The sequence below is a fragment of the Lampris incognitus genome, chromosome 12 (genome assembly GCF_029633865.1).
Source record: "Lampris incognitus isolate fLamInc1 chromosome 12, fLamInc1.hap2, whole genome shotgun sequence".
NCBI classification, from domain to species: Eukaryota; Metazoa; Chordata; class Actinopteri; order Lampriformes; family Lampridae; genus Lampris; species Lampris incognitus.
This window is the reverse complement of record NC_079222.1, coordinates 35,042,678-35,060,482: the sequence shown is the minus strand read 5'-3', so window position 1 is coordinate 35,060,482 and position 17,805 is coordinate 35,042,678. Positions and strand designations below refer to the sequence as shown.

At 46.4% G+C, this 17,805-nt stretch overlaps 1 protein-coding gene across 1 annotated transcript in view; it reads right to left on the bottom strand.

The window, feature by feature from the left end:
• Window positions 1-399: 399 nt before the first annotated feature.
• Window positions 400-17,805, bottom strand: part of mast4 (microtubule associated serine/threonine kinase family member 4) — a 120,401-nt gene continuing 102,995 nt past the window's right edge. The window contains exons 29-30 of the mRNA XM_056290472.1: window positions 802-1,034; window positions 400-702 (exon numbers count right to left, since the gene is read on the bottom strand). Coding sequence (XP_056146447.1) covers window positions 400-702; window positions 802-1,034 — 536 coding nt within the window. The remainder of the gene's footprint in view (window positions 703-801; window positions 1,035-17,805) is intronic.

The window sequence follows — 17,805 nt, the reverse complement described above, 5'->3', positions numbered from 1 at the left end:
CCAGCCTCTGCAGGCTCCACCTGCTTCCTGGCACTGACTCAGTGTGACTCAGTGGTGACTGTGAGGCCGTCCATGAAGGCCTTGGTTGGTTGTTGATGCATCCCTGACCTGGTCTGAAGGCCTCGGCACTCTGATTCGGCAGACATGTTGATCATGTTGATTGCCAAGGTGAAGAGTATCATGCAAATGGTACAGCCTGTGATGATCCCCACCTCCAGTCTGTACAACTGTGATGTGACTGACCCTGTTGAGATTGTTATGCTGAACTAGTTGTAATAGTCCAGGATGCAATCTGCTACTTGGCCCAGCACATGGTTGTCTGGACGAGCTTGTGGGGGGGGGGGTGGAACTGTAGACATTGGCCTGGTCAAGCCAGAGGACTGTCAGGTCTCCCTTGTTCTACCAGGCTTCTCTGATGAGCTGGGTCACCACTCCCGTGTGCTCAATACAACCCAGCAACCCAAGCATGCCTCCCCTCTGTACTGAGGTGTCTAAGTAGCTGTTGTTGCAGAGGAAGTCGGTCAGCTGCCTCCCTTCGACACTTAGCAAGGAGATGATCCCCAACAGGCTGGTTCTCGTTGAATCATCTTCCTTAAGGATCCAGACTCCTTTGGCCAACCTCCACTGCTTTGCCACCTCTCCACAACTCCTCATGACTTTCAGGATCTTGAGTAGCAAAGAACAGTCCTTGTAGACCTTATACTAGATTGCAATCCATCAGGGGGCTGAAGTAAAGCTTGATGTCTTCACAAGGTCCTGGACCTCCTTCAGGAGTGGTTCCCTGATGTCAAATTAATTGACGGCTGGTAGTTGGTCCATCAGGATGTTGCATTGATCCAGCTGCTGCTGCGTTTGAGGGTCACTGTTGGTGTTGTGGATGTGTCGGTCGAGTTCCTCCTTTAAGCAACCCAAGCTCCTGCTGCGCTTCTGTCCCAGCAGTTGTTTGGTGAAGCCGAAGGGGTTGGAAATGAAAGGTGTCCACTTCTTTCTACCATCTTCTGTGCCATTCAGCTCTATGCAGTCATCAGCTTCTTCTTCAGGATGGTCCACAACTCAACCATGAGGGGTCATTGCTCCTCACTGACCTCCTTGTACTACTAATGTAACCATGGCAATAATTCACAGCTACATATTCTCACACCCGAAGTATAGAGAAATGCTTAATGGTTGCTGAGTTGGGTAACAGACCCAAAGAGGTATAAACTGAGACGTACGATTCCTGGAAATTGAACAAATTGTACGCAAGTGCATGAAATGAAATGAAAATAAAAGTGTTCCTGATTCCTGTTTCCTGATCTGGTGACTTTTGGTCACTATAGAAGGTATAAAAAAGATGGCTGTACTGCCTGGGACCAATGGGTGACGCACCCATTGATTTTTTGTTTTTTTCCGTTTGTTTTTTTCAGGTAAAGGTTGCAAGTATTGCACCGCAAGGGAACCTGCCATGGTGTGAATGGATCAGCACATAGTATAAAATATATATAATTGTATTGAAACACAATCCGTTTCCTTCTAGGCTTTCTTCTGTTCAGCAGCTCAATAGTAAATCAAATCAAGTCAAGTCAGTTTTATTTGTATAGCCCATTATCACAAATTACAAATTTGCCTCAGGGGGCTTTACAGCAACACAACATCCTGTCCTTAGACCCTCACATCAGATAAGGAACAACTCCCTAAAAAGACATTTAACTGGGAGAAAAAAATAGGAAGAAAGCTCAGGAAGAGCAACAGAGGAGGGATCTCTCCCTCAAGACGGACAACGTGCAATGGATGTTGTGTTTACACAATTGGCACAACACAACACTGGAAGAGGATGACCGCATTACAATGAAATTACACAATTTTTGAAGAATATGATGAGGAGGATGCCAAGCAGTGTCCAGACACCAGTTGAACAGCCCAGGACCTGAACCACGTGACCAGCATCACCATGTAGACCTGACAGGAGGACAGACTACACATGCACATGGGAGACTCACATCACACCATTCACATACGTGGGAGAACAGACAAGAAAAAAAAACATTTGTCACACATCTTAGTGAGAGAAGGATACAACATTGAAACAGGATAACAAAATTATATGGATTTATAAGATATATAAAAATAAAATGTGATGAGGGGCATGCCAAGCAGCGTCCAGGTGGTGACCACCATCACCATGGAGACCTGGGAGGAGGACAGACTGCATGTGCACACAGGGGAGACTCACACCGCACCATTCACACACACAGAAGAAGAGAAAGGAGAAGACATCATTCAGAGAGAGACAAAAGACATGTGAGAGAATAGACCAGTTTGCAATAGTCAATAATCTATACTCTATAATCTCATCGGCAGAACGGTGGTTGGTAAATTCATCGAGACAGAAACAGTACAGGATGTGAAGGACTCAACTTAAAGGCAACTAACTGGAAGCTAAGCAAAAAGATGAGTTTTAAGTTTGGATTTAAAGGACTCAACAGACTCGGACTGTCTGACGGCAGCAGGCAGGTTATTCCACAAGAACTGGGCCCGATAGGAAAAAGGCCCTGCCACCAGCTGGTCCATATCTATAGTAATCCATACATGAGGAGGCAACACTGTTGGGACAAGGTTTTGCCTCTTGCAGTCTTTCCTTTGAAAGCAGGCAGCATGAAGTCCAGCATCATCCGAGCAACAACTTCATGCAGACTTATTGAATGCAATGTGCATTTACCACGGAGATCTTTGGCTCTCAAATATTTCCAGTGGTTGCTGTCTATCAAACAGAGCAAGCTCGTATAACGACGGGGTAAACTCGCCTCAACCAAGCTGATTACTTCACAAGCCCTTAATCTGGGAATATCTGCAGCTTGACGTGTCTGTCTCCACTGGGCTCATCAGCTGAACCGTGTACGCAGTGCGGCACACAATGTATGAAACCCAACAGAACTCTGGACAATATCACTTACCTGAGTGATTTCCGTCATCATATTTTATTATTTCAAAAATGGATAGAAGAGAGGCCTCTGAAAAACGAATTTTTTCTCAACCTGTTACTGTAAAAGCAAAATTTTTAGATAAAATAATTTTATCCATCCATCCATTATCCAAGCCGCTTATCCTAATCGGGGTCGCGGGATGCTGGAGCCTATCCCAGCAGTCATTAGGCGGCAGGTGGGGAGACACCCTGGACAGGCCGCCAGTCCCTCACAGGGCCAACACATTCACACCGAGGGACAATTTTGTAAAATAGTAAAATAGTAAAATAATAATATATTTTTTTAAATGAAATTTTGAAAAATTAAATTTAATTAAATTTAAACAATTAAAATTGAATTGATTAAAAAATTAAAAAATAATTTATTAGAATAATTTTATTTTTATACTAATTTTAAGTAAAATAAAAAGTAAAAATATAAAAATAGTAAAACAAATAGTAAAATAATTAAAAATGCTCCTAATTAATATGTTTAAATATGTCTCTTTTACACAAATGACAGCCCTCTACTCAGAAATAATCATAGAATTAAAGTATATTTCATTTTAAATTCACAGACGATTATTTGTTTCATCTGTTTCATCAAAAAGTTTGAACTTTGAAGCAGTAATGTAGTTTGGTATAAGAATGGCATTGAAAACCGATGTTTTCTCTCAAATTTTGTGTCGAAATATCAGTTGCAAAGGCAAAAAATGTGAAGACCACTTCACAGAAAGTTGAATCAGCTCATCTGGACATGATGTTTTACCGGCAGTCTAAAACCCATCTGCGGACCAGCGGCTACTCCTTCAAGGACGAGGATGTGCACATCCTCGATAGGGAGGGCCGCTAGTTTGAACGGGGAGTCAAAGAGGCCATCTATGAGAAGAGGGAACGACCATCGTTGGGGGTGGGGTGGGGGGGGGCTTTTATTTTTTTGATGCAATAATTCAAGACTTTATCTCTGCAAAAGCAGAGTGGCGCAACTCATCTCTTAACGAATTTACACATACAAGAAGATGCCATGTACAACCTTTCTTCTCGTCTAAATTTTACTTTCCTTTTTCCTCCTCCAGATTCATTCATTTATTTATTTATTTATTCATTAATTCAGGCCCTTTGATGCGTGGTGCCCCAAAGGGGGTTCTTTACTTGTTAGGAGGACATTCCTTGTCCCGCTGAGCCCTGCAGCACAGCAACTGCCTCCTCAACCTTAGACTGCAGAGACTCAGGAGACTCTAACACGTGTAGCAGCTCTGAGTTGTCAGTCTCCAGCAACATTCCAGCGATTTCTTTCCCAGCCGTGTTTGGTTGAGGGGCCTGAATGAGTGGGTCCAATTGTTCACCCAGAAGCTGTCCTGGTCCAGCCAGCTTGGAGGCTGCGAGGGGCTCCTGACCTCGAAAGTGTACTTGCTTGCTCCATCACGGACGTAGGAATAACCTGTTGTCTGTCATGGGTGCAGCCACACTTACGGCATGTGGAGGATGTCTTACAGCGGGGGGGGGGGGTCTAAGAGTACATCTGTCACCATCTTAAAATGCTGTGGTTGCAACTATTCCCCAACCCTCTGTGAATAGTACACATGGCCATTGTGACGCTAGCTTATAGTTACACCCATGTCTGTGAATGTTCTCATTCACCCAGGTCATGGTTATCCAAAGGAGTTGAATCAAGTGGAACTGGACTTGGTATATATATCCGTGATATATACCACGTCCAGTTGCACTTGATTCAACTCCTTTGGATAGTCACCCCCATATTTGCATATGAAACCGATCGTTGGTTTGGGTCGTTATGCCACTGTGTTGTTTGTAAGGGTGGGGATACCTGCAGTCAGTTGGGACTGAAGAGGTCACTTAGATGAGTGATGACGCGTTTCTGTCAGTAAACGCTGTGTCCAGATGAGCTGATTCAACTTTCCCCGGTAGTCTAACCTGGATTATTGAGCACGCACCAAGACGTTATGACCACGTGACCCTGATATCTTGCTCCTCTTGCCTCCAGAGCCCTCATAACTGGAAACGATGTCCTCAGGGTAGCAATTTCTGTTCAAATATATTGGAAAGTCTATCTTGTAAACCAACAGGATTAAGATTAAGGATTAAAAAATTTTTTTTTGAAATCAGCAACAATATTGCTAAGAGGACTACATTGTATCAGTGGCATGCCAGATGTGTAACTGCACAAGTAAAAAGATCAGTAGTGTGCTGGGTAGTGTGCTGACCTGTGTAAAACCTCCTGTCCCACGTACACTTTGTTATGCCAAAACGAACCGCAATGAAAGCTCAATATCTGGCCTTGCAAGTCCGACCAGTCTCGTGGGTTGACTGCATTGATCTGTCCTTGGAGATGGCATCTGGTTTCTCTTAATCGAAGTAGTTTCCAAAAAGAAGGACCGCTTAAGAAAAAGATCTCCTGAACTGTTGGCGTGAGCTGAACATGTGTGAAAAACTCCATCGAAATGGCTTTGGAGCGACGGTTTTCTGGTTAGCTCGGGACCGCCTCAGTGCTGCACGTGTGCTGATCCATCCTTCACACTGCCAGCCAAGCTGTGGATGCAAAACAGAACAGGATGAAAGCGGGTTTCTAGTGATCTACCAGCCCGGATATCACTCGGGGTCTGGGTTTGGGCTTTCCGTGTGAGCATGGCCAGATGTCGGCCTATTGGCGGGGGATAACACGGATGAATTTCTCAACACTCATTTGGCTCGCCACTCGGTGGTAAGTATAAAGAATTGAAGAACTCAGTTTGAGTCGTTATATGCCGTCCAGGTACTTTCTTCTTTTGCGGAAGATTAGGCAGATATTGCTGTTCTAGGCCTCTAAAAGCTCCTGAGAATCAAATATTGTTATGTGCAGTCAGCTTTCACTTGCGTCTGCTCGACACTTACGTCAAAATGTAGAGTTTGGGTTGCACAAGGAATTATGGTGTTGTGATTATCGTCAGGCTCCTCCAGAACCAAACTGTGCGTGAACGTGACCATCATATGAAGTGCTAACATGAGGTCTGACAACCTATGTTATAACATGCTATGCTATGCTATGCTATAACAGCATGTGAAGGGCTGAAGGGGATGACAGTGTTTGTCCCGTCACATGACTTGGCCTTTTACAAGCTCGCACAAATTTTCCTTCTCCAAGCGTCAAGAATGCTGTAATTGACAAGTGTCAGTATTCCCTATGTGATGATTAGAAGGGTTATGTCAGTAGGCTTGCACTAAATGACAGTGAGATGGCTCATGCTTGCACATTTCCATCATGCACACTGCATCGTGAATGAGGCCCAACCTGGAAATAATGAGATGCTTTTGGAAAGGCAAGTGTGGGGGACACATCTTATGGATTCCCTATGAGACAACTTGTCGAGGGAAAATAAAAACATTGAAGCAGGACCTCCCAGTCCATCCTGAAAAAGATCTAAAATATCTCATCATCAGCCGTTTCTCCGGGGTCGGGTCGCAGCGGCAGCAAGCTAAGTAGGGCACTCCAGACGTCCCTCTCCCCTAGCAACACCCTCCAGCGCCTCCTGGGGGATCCCAAGGCGTTCCCAGGCCAGAATGGACATGTAGTCCCTCCAGCGAGTTCTGAGTCCACCCCGGGGTCTCCTCCCAGTTGGTCCTCCTGGACCAGTATGTGACGCCGGAAGTCGGCATGCTGCGGTCCCCGCCTTTGCCTGCCATCAGCCTGCATTGCACCCTACCCCAACACTCATCCCTGTGGGTGGTGGGTCCACGGGGTGAGCGCCGCAATACGCCGAGGAATATTAAATTCTGTCACTGTAAGTCCATCTTGCCATGAAATAACCACTGCAGCCATTTTCAGACGTTTTTCTAACACTAGCCAGATGTAAACTGTGCACCACAGTTAATGCAAAAGCTGCATTTTGCCAGTGTGTCAGACCGCCTTAGTAAGAGACCACCCTAATGCTACCTGGTGAACTGCTTCCCCTGCAGTGGTGGTTCAACCCACCCCCTGAAGCAGAGGAATCAGGGCCTGATCGGTGCTCAGCCTATGGCCTGAACCCCCAGTCCCGTCTACTGCCCTACTTTTCCTCTTCAATCGTTCCCTCTCAACGTCGCCGAGGCCCAGGTCAGCGTTACGCTACTTGATTCCTCATCGCTGCCTCACACGTCTCTGTACACTGGCAGAGCAGCCGGTAGAGGGAACGTGAATAATCATTTTGCTCTGTGTTCCTCTGTTGATATAGGAGACTAGCGAGTGGACTCTAGTCTTTCCACCACCCCGACCCCCCCCCCACCCCCCGGTCTCGGTCTCTCTCTGGAACAGTCAGGTACAGGTAACAGAGTCGCAAAACCCACCAAGCTCGATGCAGCGTCATACCTATTACACCTGAGATGAAGTGGTTTATCTTTGATCAGCTAAATCAATCAAATCTAGAATCTATTCATTATTTCAGTCACTAAATCTACAGAAAAATACCGCTGGTTTCCTTAAGTATAGTTTTTTTTTGGCAGATTAATAATAACAATAATAATAATGATTACATTTACATAGCACTTTATTATCTGCATTTATAAAAGATCATTCTTTATCTATATCTTCATTTATATACATTTTATCATCTATCTTCATTGCAGATTGTTGAACTGTTTGCTCAAAAGAAAGGACAAGCAAGCAGAAGCTGAAATCTTTGCTGAGACAGAAACCCGACACAACGCCAAACAGATGTACCGGCGTGAGCCGTCAGTCTTGTCGTTGTTGCTTTGTGCATTTTGAACGTTTTGGGGGGAAGCGGCCTGCAAGCTCCTCCGGGACACGGGGAGAGCAGGACGCCGCTGTGTAGCAGAAGTCACGCCGGCGTTCTGCATCTTCTGTGCTGAAAGCCACATCTTTGTGTTGTTTTCCACCGTGAGACAGGGTGGAGGACTGTCCCTCCCTCCCTCCCTCCCTCCCCCCCCTCCCTCCCTCCTGTGTTATAGGACTGGCCGGCCTGTGTGTGCGAACGCCGGGCCAGGAGCATTAATGGCAACTTGAGCTGGGAGAGCTGGACTGTGACCTGGCGGCGCCCCAAGTAACAGAATGTACTTGAACCGGGTCCAGCAACAGAAGTTAATACGGGCCAAAGTGGATTTGTCCATGTCTCAAATCGTATCTATCCAGAGGAACTGTGTCAGAGGCTGTCGGCGGGCTCGCCTTACCGACTTCTCCAGCCCGGCTCTACTCCGGCCCCCCCCCCCCCGAAACAAAACAAAAGTAATTTGGTGTCATTAAGGTTTTATTAGTGCTCCGGCTCGCTGTTACTGGAAGCTGCTGCAGCGTGACTCGTATTCATGCAGGAAATACACCAGGAGTCAGCGGGGAGACTGTCTCTGGGTACAACGTTGTGTTGAGATATGGGCACAACAACAGCAGTGCCAGCTTTCCTCAAGCAGCCAAGCTCACTGCTGCAGGGCCTTCATGAAGGCGTCCTACGCCCAGGGTCCTCTATACATCATGTTCCCCTCCATGCATCTCAGCCACGGCAGGCAGACCACCAACACACCCTGCTGATGCTGTCCTCTAGGGACCGTCTTTTCGCCGGACGGGAGGACAAACACCAGAGAAACGAACTGTCAGATTCAAGTGACAACACATCCTGTACACCGCCCTCGTCTTAAGGGTCATTTGTGAGCCGCCTCCATTAGACCACCAAATTAAAGCAACTTCATTTCATTTTAAACCCCAAGTCTATTTTGCACGGAGAAGCAACCCGTCCTTCATCACCAACGGTGGGCCTATCCGGGTTTTGCCTCTTCACAGACTGCGTTTAGTCAGCGGACGCCACTCGTTTTTATAGGGTCACACACGACGCACACATGTCTCAGGGTCAAACATGACCCTAAGACAGTCTCAGTACCCTAGTGGGGTACAGCTTTCATGGAAATATGCACAAAAAACAATGAACAAAAAGTCACCTTTTCTAATGTTGGGGGTCACTCCGGGGAAAGTCATCAAATTTCAGGTTAAAAAAAGATCATTTAGGGTTTTTTTCTCTGCTCTTAACAACTGTTATGGGCCTTTTTGCCCCGCAAGGCAACAGAAGGGTTAAAAAGTTAAGAAGTCATAGCAGTGTTGTTCGTCCGGGATATTTTGTTCTGGTTCTAATTTGGCTATTAAAAAAAAAAGGAAATGAAAGGAAAGCCAGTGCCGGCAGCCATACCAACATGTACCCTGGCTCTGCCAAATGACGGAAGCTAAGCAGGTGTGGGCTTGGCTAGTACTTGGATGAGAGACCTTTCGGGAAAATCAGTTGCTGTCTGGAAGTGGGGTTGGTGGGCCAGTAAGGGGCAGGCCAGTACTTGGATGAGAGACCTTTCGGGAAAATCAGTTGCTGTCTGGAAGTGGGGTTGGTGGGCCAGTAAGGGGCAGGCCAGTACTTGGATGAGAGACCTTTCGGGAAAATGAGTTGCTGTCTGGAAGTGGGGTTGGTGGGCCAGTAAGGGGCAGTCTTCCCCCTGGTCCTAATAATAACGACAAATATCAAATCCAAATGCCCCAGTGCGGTGACGGGACACTGTGCCGTCCTTCGGATGAGACGTTAAACCGAGGTCCTGACTCATTGTGGTCATTAAAGATCCCAGGGCACTTACCGGAAAACCAACCTGGCAAAATGTCCAACCTCTCTCCATCTGGCCCCTTAATCAGCCCCCCATGTAACTGAATCGATTCCTCCACCTCGAGCTGATGTGTGGTGAGCGTTCTGGTGCAAAATGGCTGCCGTGCATCACCCAGGTGGTGCTGCACATTGGTGGTGGTTGAAGTGAGTCACCCCCTTCAATGTGAAGCACTTTGGGGTCTAGAAAAGCGCTATATACATATAATGATGATGATGATGATGATGATGACGATGATGATGATTATCATTATTATGATTTCTTTCATGTTTCCTGTTTTACATCCTGTAGAGGATGTAAAACAGGAAATTATTCTCACAAGGAATTCGTATTCAGCATGTAACCCATCCTGTTGTATAGGAGCAGTGGGCAGCTGCAGCACCCGGGGACCAGCTCCAGTTCTTCTTTCCATTGCCTTGCTCAGGAGCACAGGCAGGAGTATTAACCCTAACATGCATGTCTTTTTGATGGTGGGAGGAAACCGGAGCACCCGAAGGAAACCCACCGTAGACACGTGGAGAACATGACAACTCCACACAGAAAGGACCTGGGACGGCCTGGGGTTCGAACCCAGGACCTTCTTGCTGTGAGGCAACGGTGCTGCCTGGAAGTACATCACATCTACACCACTAGAAAGAAGCCACCTTTACTCTGATGTGGTAGAAGTCTCTTGTTTCAAGCAACATGATCTGCCAGTGGGCGAGCAACGTTTTCTTGGGGAGAACTCGAGCACAAAGCTCCAGCCACTGAAAAACTTAAAACGAGACAACACATCTAACCAAAATCCTTAAAATAGGCACGTTTGGCTTGTTAGAAGCAACTACCATGGAAGTTTTCTTACACAAAAAATGCACGACGAGATTATTTTTTTTCTTTTTGGGGCAAGAAAGTAGATTAATTTCCTAGAGTAAAGGCCTTTTTGACTTTCTTGAGCTTCATTTTGTGCAGCGTAGGGCTGTTCTGGCTGCTTGCGCCCCTCAACAGGAAGTGCTTTATAGGCCGCTCCGTGGTTCATGCTGCACGATAAGGCTTCTCGTTACAGAAAGGCACCGATGTTGTGCGCTCCATGTTCTCATTCTCGGTGGCCGTGACTCACTTCGGTCGAAACTCTGCGTCCCATCGACGGCCTCCTCTGCAGGACACACGGTGGTTTGTATCGATCCTTCTTTGTAAAACGTATTACCGCTCTACAAATAGCCTTCCCAGTCTTTACCTTCCACTTGATGAAAGCAAGCCAACGCCACCGGGGTTGCCCGGCAACAAACGTCCAGTATCTCTGCTTCACAACACACATTCACCCCCCTGCACACCTCGCTCTAGCTCCTCCAGCTGTCTGCCCTTGTCCCTTGTTTTGCAGGTCTCTCGATGTATTATTCATAACTGTCCTCATCCACAAGGGACGTCAGGGCAGTGGATGCTGGGCTGTAGAGAGGTGTGGTTTAGGAGGCACGTGGGACCATGCCAGTGTTTCTGGAGCCACAGTGATGAAAGATGGCAGCAAGGGAATGGAGTCTGGGGGATGGTCAGTCCATCCATCCATCCATCCATCCATCCATCCATCCATCCATTATCCAAGTCACATATCCCAATTGGGGTCGCGAGGATGCTGGAGCCTATCCCAGCAGTCATTGGGCGGCAGGCGGGGAGACGCCCTGGAGAGGCCGCCAGGCCATCACACACACACACATTCACACCTAGGGACAATGTAGTCCGGCCGAGTCACCTGACCTACAGGTCTTTGGACTGTGGGAGGAAGGAAACCCGCGCAGACACGAGGAGAACATGCAAACTCCACACAGAGGACGACCCGGGACGACCCCAAAGGTAGGACTAACCCGGGGCTCGAACCCAGGGCCTTCTTGCTGTGAGGCGACCGCGCTAACCACTGCGCCACCGTGCTGGGGACGGCGGTGCTGCTGGGGGTTTTGGAGGGATACTGATGTGATTTTCAACCTCCATGGAAAAAAAAACATATATGTCTTCAAGTTAACAGAAATGTCCAGTCGTTTCTTTCCCCCCAGAGTACGTCCGTGTCATAGGGTTATGTACACCATAGCTCGATACTAAACAGGGATGTACCTCCGCATGTCACATTTCCTTCGCTGTAAACCTGAAAAGAAATAAAACAATAACAATAAAAACAGCCCATCACCACGTGTGCCTCTCAGGAAAGGTACAGAAGACACGCCCGCGTGCAGCAAATAAACGGATCCATTAGCCTTCTTGAGATAAGCGTGGATATGGACTTGGTTAAACCTTACTGTTAACATCCATAATCAGAAGGATATGCAAATAAGTGTATTTTTGCAAGTCATGCGTTGACTTATCATCCAAGCACCCCCCCCCCCCCCACCCGGTCTGGAGGGAGGCTTCATACTGTGAAGACTCAGCCCACCTGGCAACAATGAGGGACTTCCTGCAAACAGCTCTGCTCCTGAATGGACACGGATGGTAATTTTGCACCAGGCCTGTTTATCTGGTCTCAGTGCAACACACCCAACAGGGCAGGGCTCGTGCAGGATCTGGTCCAGTATCAAGAACCTTTTAAAAAAAAAAGCTTTTTATCTATTGCCTCTTTACTTTCTATCATGCTGTATAGTATATTAACAGCTTTGTAGTCTTTGTAAAAGAAATGATCTCACACATAACAAATATATAATGTGTTATGATAGCATCTGTCCATTATCCGAACCGCTTATGCTGCCCTCAGGGTCGCGGGGATGCTGGAGCCTATCCCAGCAGTCACTGGACGGCAGGCGGGGAGACACCCTGGACAGGCCGCCAGGCCACCACAGGGCCATCACACACACAGTCACTCCTAGGGACAGTTTAGTACGGCCGAGTCACCTGACCTACATGTCTTTGGACTGTGGGAGGAAACCGGAGCACCCGGAGGAAACCCACGCAGACACGGGGAGAACATGCAAACTCCACACAGAGGACGACCCGGGACGACCCCCTAAGGTTGGACTAGCCCGGGTCTCGAACCCAGGACCCTCTTGCTGTGAGGCAACCGCGCTGACCACTGCGACACTGTGCCGCCGTTAAGACAAGATGAATTTACCTATCAGGATTTTGGTTTATGCAGTGACATATCCTGCATCTGTATGTCGTCAGGCCGACCCAGGTTCAGTCCCCCAAGTTCTACGAAGAAGTTTGCAGATAATCCAAAGGAGTTAAATCAAGTGCAACTGGACTTGGTATATATCCGTGAAGCCGTTCCGCCTCTCAGCCAAGAGGCTTCCTCGGTTCGTGCCTTTCTGACTAGACCAAGCTAGTCTGACTGGCTGGTGATGAGACTCAGATATTTATCCTCTTTGGAGTCGTTATCAGAGCTATTGATGTCAAAGGCTCTTTTGTGTTCCGATGATGAAGCCTCTTGGATGAGAGGCGAAACGTCTTCACGGATATATAACCAAGTCCATCTGCACTTGATTCAATTCCTTTGGATATCCATGACCTGGATGAATGAGAACATTCACAGACATTTGCAGATGATGTAATAAAGTGAACGCAGTCGACAGGGGCACAGTTAAACAGTAATTAAATACTACCTAAAATCAAACCCAACCAAAGCAAGACATCTTCTTACCAATGTCTGACGGCAAAAAGGCAGCCAGTTAGAATAGGAAGAGTCTCTTGAGACTCGTGTTGTGTATTTGATATTCCTTAAAGTCACATGGGACATCTTTCTGACTGTCAAACTGGGAGGGCAGCGCAGGGATCTCCATGTCAGTAGGAATGTCTTGCAGAGACCAGGTCCTAAACTCTGGGAAAGATAAGCAAAACTGAAATGTCAGTGTTTATTAACAAACTGTAGAACTTATTATAGTCAAACGTTTAATTTACACCATGAAAAGGCCAAAACCTCCTCCAAGATGACAATTACTGTTGATGCACGAGATCTGGGAACCAGTACTTATCAAATGGCTGTTAACAATGCCCTACCCCTCCTGTCCTGAGGATAGGCGGAGTCTGCAGCCCTGTGCAGAGCAGTCTGACGGCCATGGCAAACAGGGATCAGGGACGGGGACACCTTTAACAAGTTCCTGTGAAACAAAGGTGAGTTTGTGACATTAAAACAAACCTAATGTAGCGCCAGTGTCTTGATGTGAAAGATATTGTCAGAAATAAGATTAAGAAGTTATGATTCTGCTTCCGGTGTGGGAAGATGGCGGCGCGAATTCACATTCGCGGTGGCCTCACCCAGTACCGTCCATGGAGTGTCTTTGCCCACGTCTGCGTCTAAGTTTTGTCTTCGTTTGACGGCTGGGGGAGCTGGTGCTAGATTGGCTGGGAGAGCTTGGTCTGTTGCCTCCTGTGGGCCCAGGCACCACGGCCCTGCCCGGAGCCGCGCCCTATAACACCGAGGGCAGTCTGACAGGACGCGGAATCAGGGCAGGCTAAGCTAACTGCTAGCCCATTGGTTCTATGGAAGCGGGGCAGGCTAAGCTAACTGCTAGCCCATTGGTTCTATGGAATCAGGGCAGGCTAAGCTAACTGCTAGCCCATTGGTTCTATGGAAGCGGTGCAGGCTAAGCTAACTGCTAGCCCATTGGTTCTATGGAATCGGGGCAGGCTAAGCTAACTGCTAGCCCATTGGTTCTATGGAAGCGGGGCAGGCTGCCGGTCTGCATGGGCTAGCCGTAGTGTTTTTGGTGTCATCGTGTGGAGTGCGGGGAGGTGTGTCGAGGGTGTCAGGCTGGGAGAGCTGGCGTTGGATCAGCTGGAGGAAATGTGATTATTGTAGCAGATGCTGAAACGTAAACAGGAAGTGATAAATTTTAAAAAATCAAATAATCACCAATTGTGAAAAGTGCCAACACATGTTGAACTAAAATCTGCTGACTCAAACCACGAGCATCAAATCAATACAATCATTATCCAAACCCAATACACATCCCCCCCTTTTAACAAATGCACATCACACCACTAACGCTTCCAACCCCTGCAGGTTTAATTTGGCAGCATGGTGGCTTAGTGCTCATTGTTGCTCCACAGCAGGAGGCCGTTGTGTGCAGTTTTAATATTCACGTGGGTTTCTTCTGTGTCAGAATAAGAGCTTAGGTATCCTCCCACTATCCAGGGCATGTCAGGCGGAAAACACTCTCTTAATTGCACATGGTACGGGTGATTGTGTTGGCCCTGATAGACTGGCTGAACTTCCAAGAACAAGAAATAATCCATGTGGATTCAGTGAGTGACCATTGACCTCAATCAAAACCGAATCTTACTCTGACTCATTTTAATTTTGAAAATATTTCTGCAGAGATTAAAGTGTACCTCTTACTTTACTGTCTCTCAACTGAACAAAGAGGTTGATACACACTGATTTGTTCAAAGTCAAGTTTGCACATGGCACAGGAGCGCCCCCGGTTGGTAAAAGAGGCACAATACAAATGACACATTCAGGATTTGCTAACTCTATAACGTCTCCAAGAACAAGATATTGACCTTAACTGCTGCCGCTCCTTCCAGAATCACTGAATTATCTAGCTTTCAGAAGTAGATAACTGAATCTAGACACACAGTTACATAATTCATATGCCTGTAGAGGAGCTCAAGCAGGAGGATGTTCAGCCCCAGACAAAGCTGCAATATTGCAAACCCAAGAGCTGACATGTTCCAGACAAGCTAAAACTGTTGAGAGCAGTTTTTTTATAACTGAAAAGCTGTACATCATGTATGGAGTAAATGTAATTTCCCAAGCTCCAGGGTCTCCAGATATATGAGATTGTCAGGGATGTAGATCAACACGGTTTAATAGGAGTGAAGTTCAAGATCCAAAAATGAAGTAAGAAAACACTCAACTGGACTTGCTGCTGTAGACTTGGAAACACTTCACTGCTCATCCGATGGGCTTCTCCAGTCCTTATGTCACGTGGGGGGACCTTGGCATTTAATCCCGTGGAGATGTCCCTCCTCTTGATGTATGAAGATGTAGTTGAGGACATCAGCTCAGAAGGTGCCTTACCTTTTGGCGCTCTCTAAGTGTATGGACAACCCTCCAGGTGTGCATGGGTTGGCATACATGGCTGCTGAGGTAGTGGTGTAGCAGTGTGGACTGCTCCAGTCTGAAGTATATAGACCATCCATCTTCTCTGTCTAATGTATGAATAAGGGTCTTGGCATCAGCAGAGCCCCCCCCCCCTGTTCTCCCCAATTGTACCCATCTAATTACCCCCACTCTTCTTGGTCGCTGCTCCACCGCCTCTGCCAATTCGGCGAAGGCTGCAGACTACCATATGCCTCCTTCGATATATGCGGCGTCGCCAGCCGCTTCTTTTCATTTGACAGTGAGGTTTCACCAGGGGGGCGTAGCGCGTGGGAAGATCATGCTATTCCCCCCAGTCCCCCCTCCCCCCGAAAATGCGCCCCAACCGACCAGAGGAGGCGCTAGTGCAGCGACCAGGACACATACCCACATCCGGCTTCCCGCCTGCATACATGGTCAATTGTGTCTGTAGGAACGCCGGACCAAGCCGGAGGTAACGCGGGGATTCAAACCGGCAATCCTCGTGTTGGTAGGCAAAAGACTAGACCGCTGCACTACCCGTACGCCCCATGCCACTAAATTTCTAAATTCGGATTGATCTTCTGATTCCACTGACTTCACGAGTAAAAGTGAAGTGTCATCTGCATAGCAGTAGAAACTGATTCTGTAACCGTGGCTGTTTTGGCCGAGAGGTGAGATGTGTTAAGAAAAACGTATAAAGAATTGAACCTGAAGAACTGAACTGCTCTTGAAATCCAGCAAACAGGGCCACAGCCAACAGCTGTGATGTGACAACCAGGGTTTGAATTACACCGATTACAGCTGCAATACAGCCAAAACAGAACGACCAAAAAAAATTTAGTCAATTTTTCTTTCAGACATTTTCATCTATCAGCTTAAAATAAATGCCCTGCAGTGTTTACCAACATCCTGCTAACGCACAACAGTATTGGTGAGTATACAGAAACACTATTAATTCGTGATTGCTGAAAATGCATAGTGTTGCCCAAAATGATCAACATAAAGACAAAAACGGGGCACCTCAGGGTCTGATTTCTGGGTCTCAGACCCTTTGCGATTTGAACGACGCTGACAAGTTTCACCAATGCATTTCATTGAAAAGAAATAACTCAGATTTGTAATTTGATCATTCCATTTTATTTTCAGTATTATGTAACATTAGAAGTTGTATATTAAAAGATATTTATACATCTATGACATCCGTAGACCTCTCGGTGGACAAAATACAAAACTTAAATACTTTTTTATTGCACAGATCCTAAAAGACAAACCAGAAGAACAGTAAGCAACTTCATTTAATACTAGTTTTGCACTAACAAGGATAAAATAATATAAGACAGAAGGAAGAAGAACCTGACGGATGGAGACATTACTACACACATGTTCTCATCGAACAGCTCAGTGGAAATGAAAGGAAGTCACATTCAGCAAATAACGCACGTTTTCAGTGATACACAACGTGCATTTGGCAAATCAACAATCAACAAAATACATCCATGATGCTTTGTAAACAAAAAGTTAATGCATTTTTACGATTTAAATGACAGTCTTCGGAGGAATTAAAAACAAAGGCATGGGGGCAATATAGATGCTCAGTTGTTCAAATGTAGTTCTGTGATGGATTTCAATCTTCACTCGGAGCCACTTCAAAAAATAGGACCACTCATTTCTGAAAAGCCTTTCAACACTCCCTCTGAAATGAATGGGGGGGAATACCGATAAACATTAAGGTGCATTTGTTCTCACACAAGACGTAAGCAACACATTTACGATATCTAACGCAAGTAAATGTCAGATTCTGATAACACCTCTACAATCATTATGTGTTGGAGTCTGCATTCATGAATACATTACGCCATTTATATACATTATATTTTGTGCCAGGCTTAGATAGAGCATCCTACGGTTCTCTGGTCAATTTAGAACTGACAAGATTATTGTTTTCATATATCCAGCACGATAAAGCAAACACTGCATAAAATACGTGGAAATCTAGGCTACTTCCTGGTCGACACTGAGGGTTTGCAGTTTAAAGGTATCTACAGGATAGACGGATATAGATGCACGTGTACAAACACAAGAAATGTGGTTCTGATACACAACAGTCTACATGTAGAGTACCAAGGTTACCATAATTTTACAGTGTGGACATGAAGTATATTATGCATATCTTTTGGTCTCCTCATACAAAACCTTTAGCTTGCTGCTACAGAGTTAAGCGCAGTGCCAAACA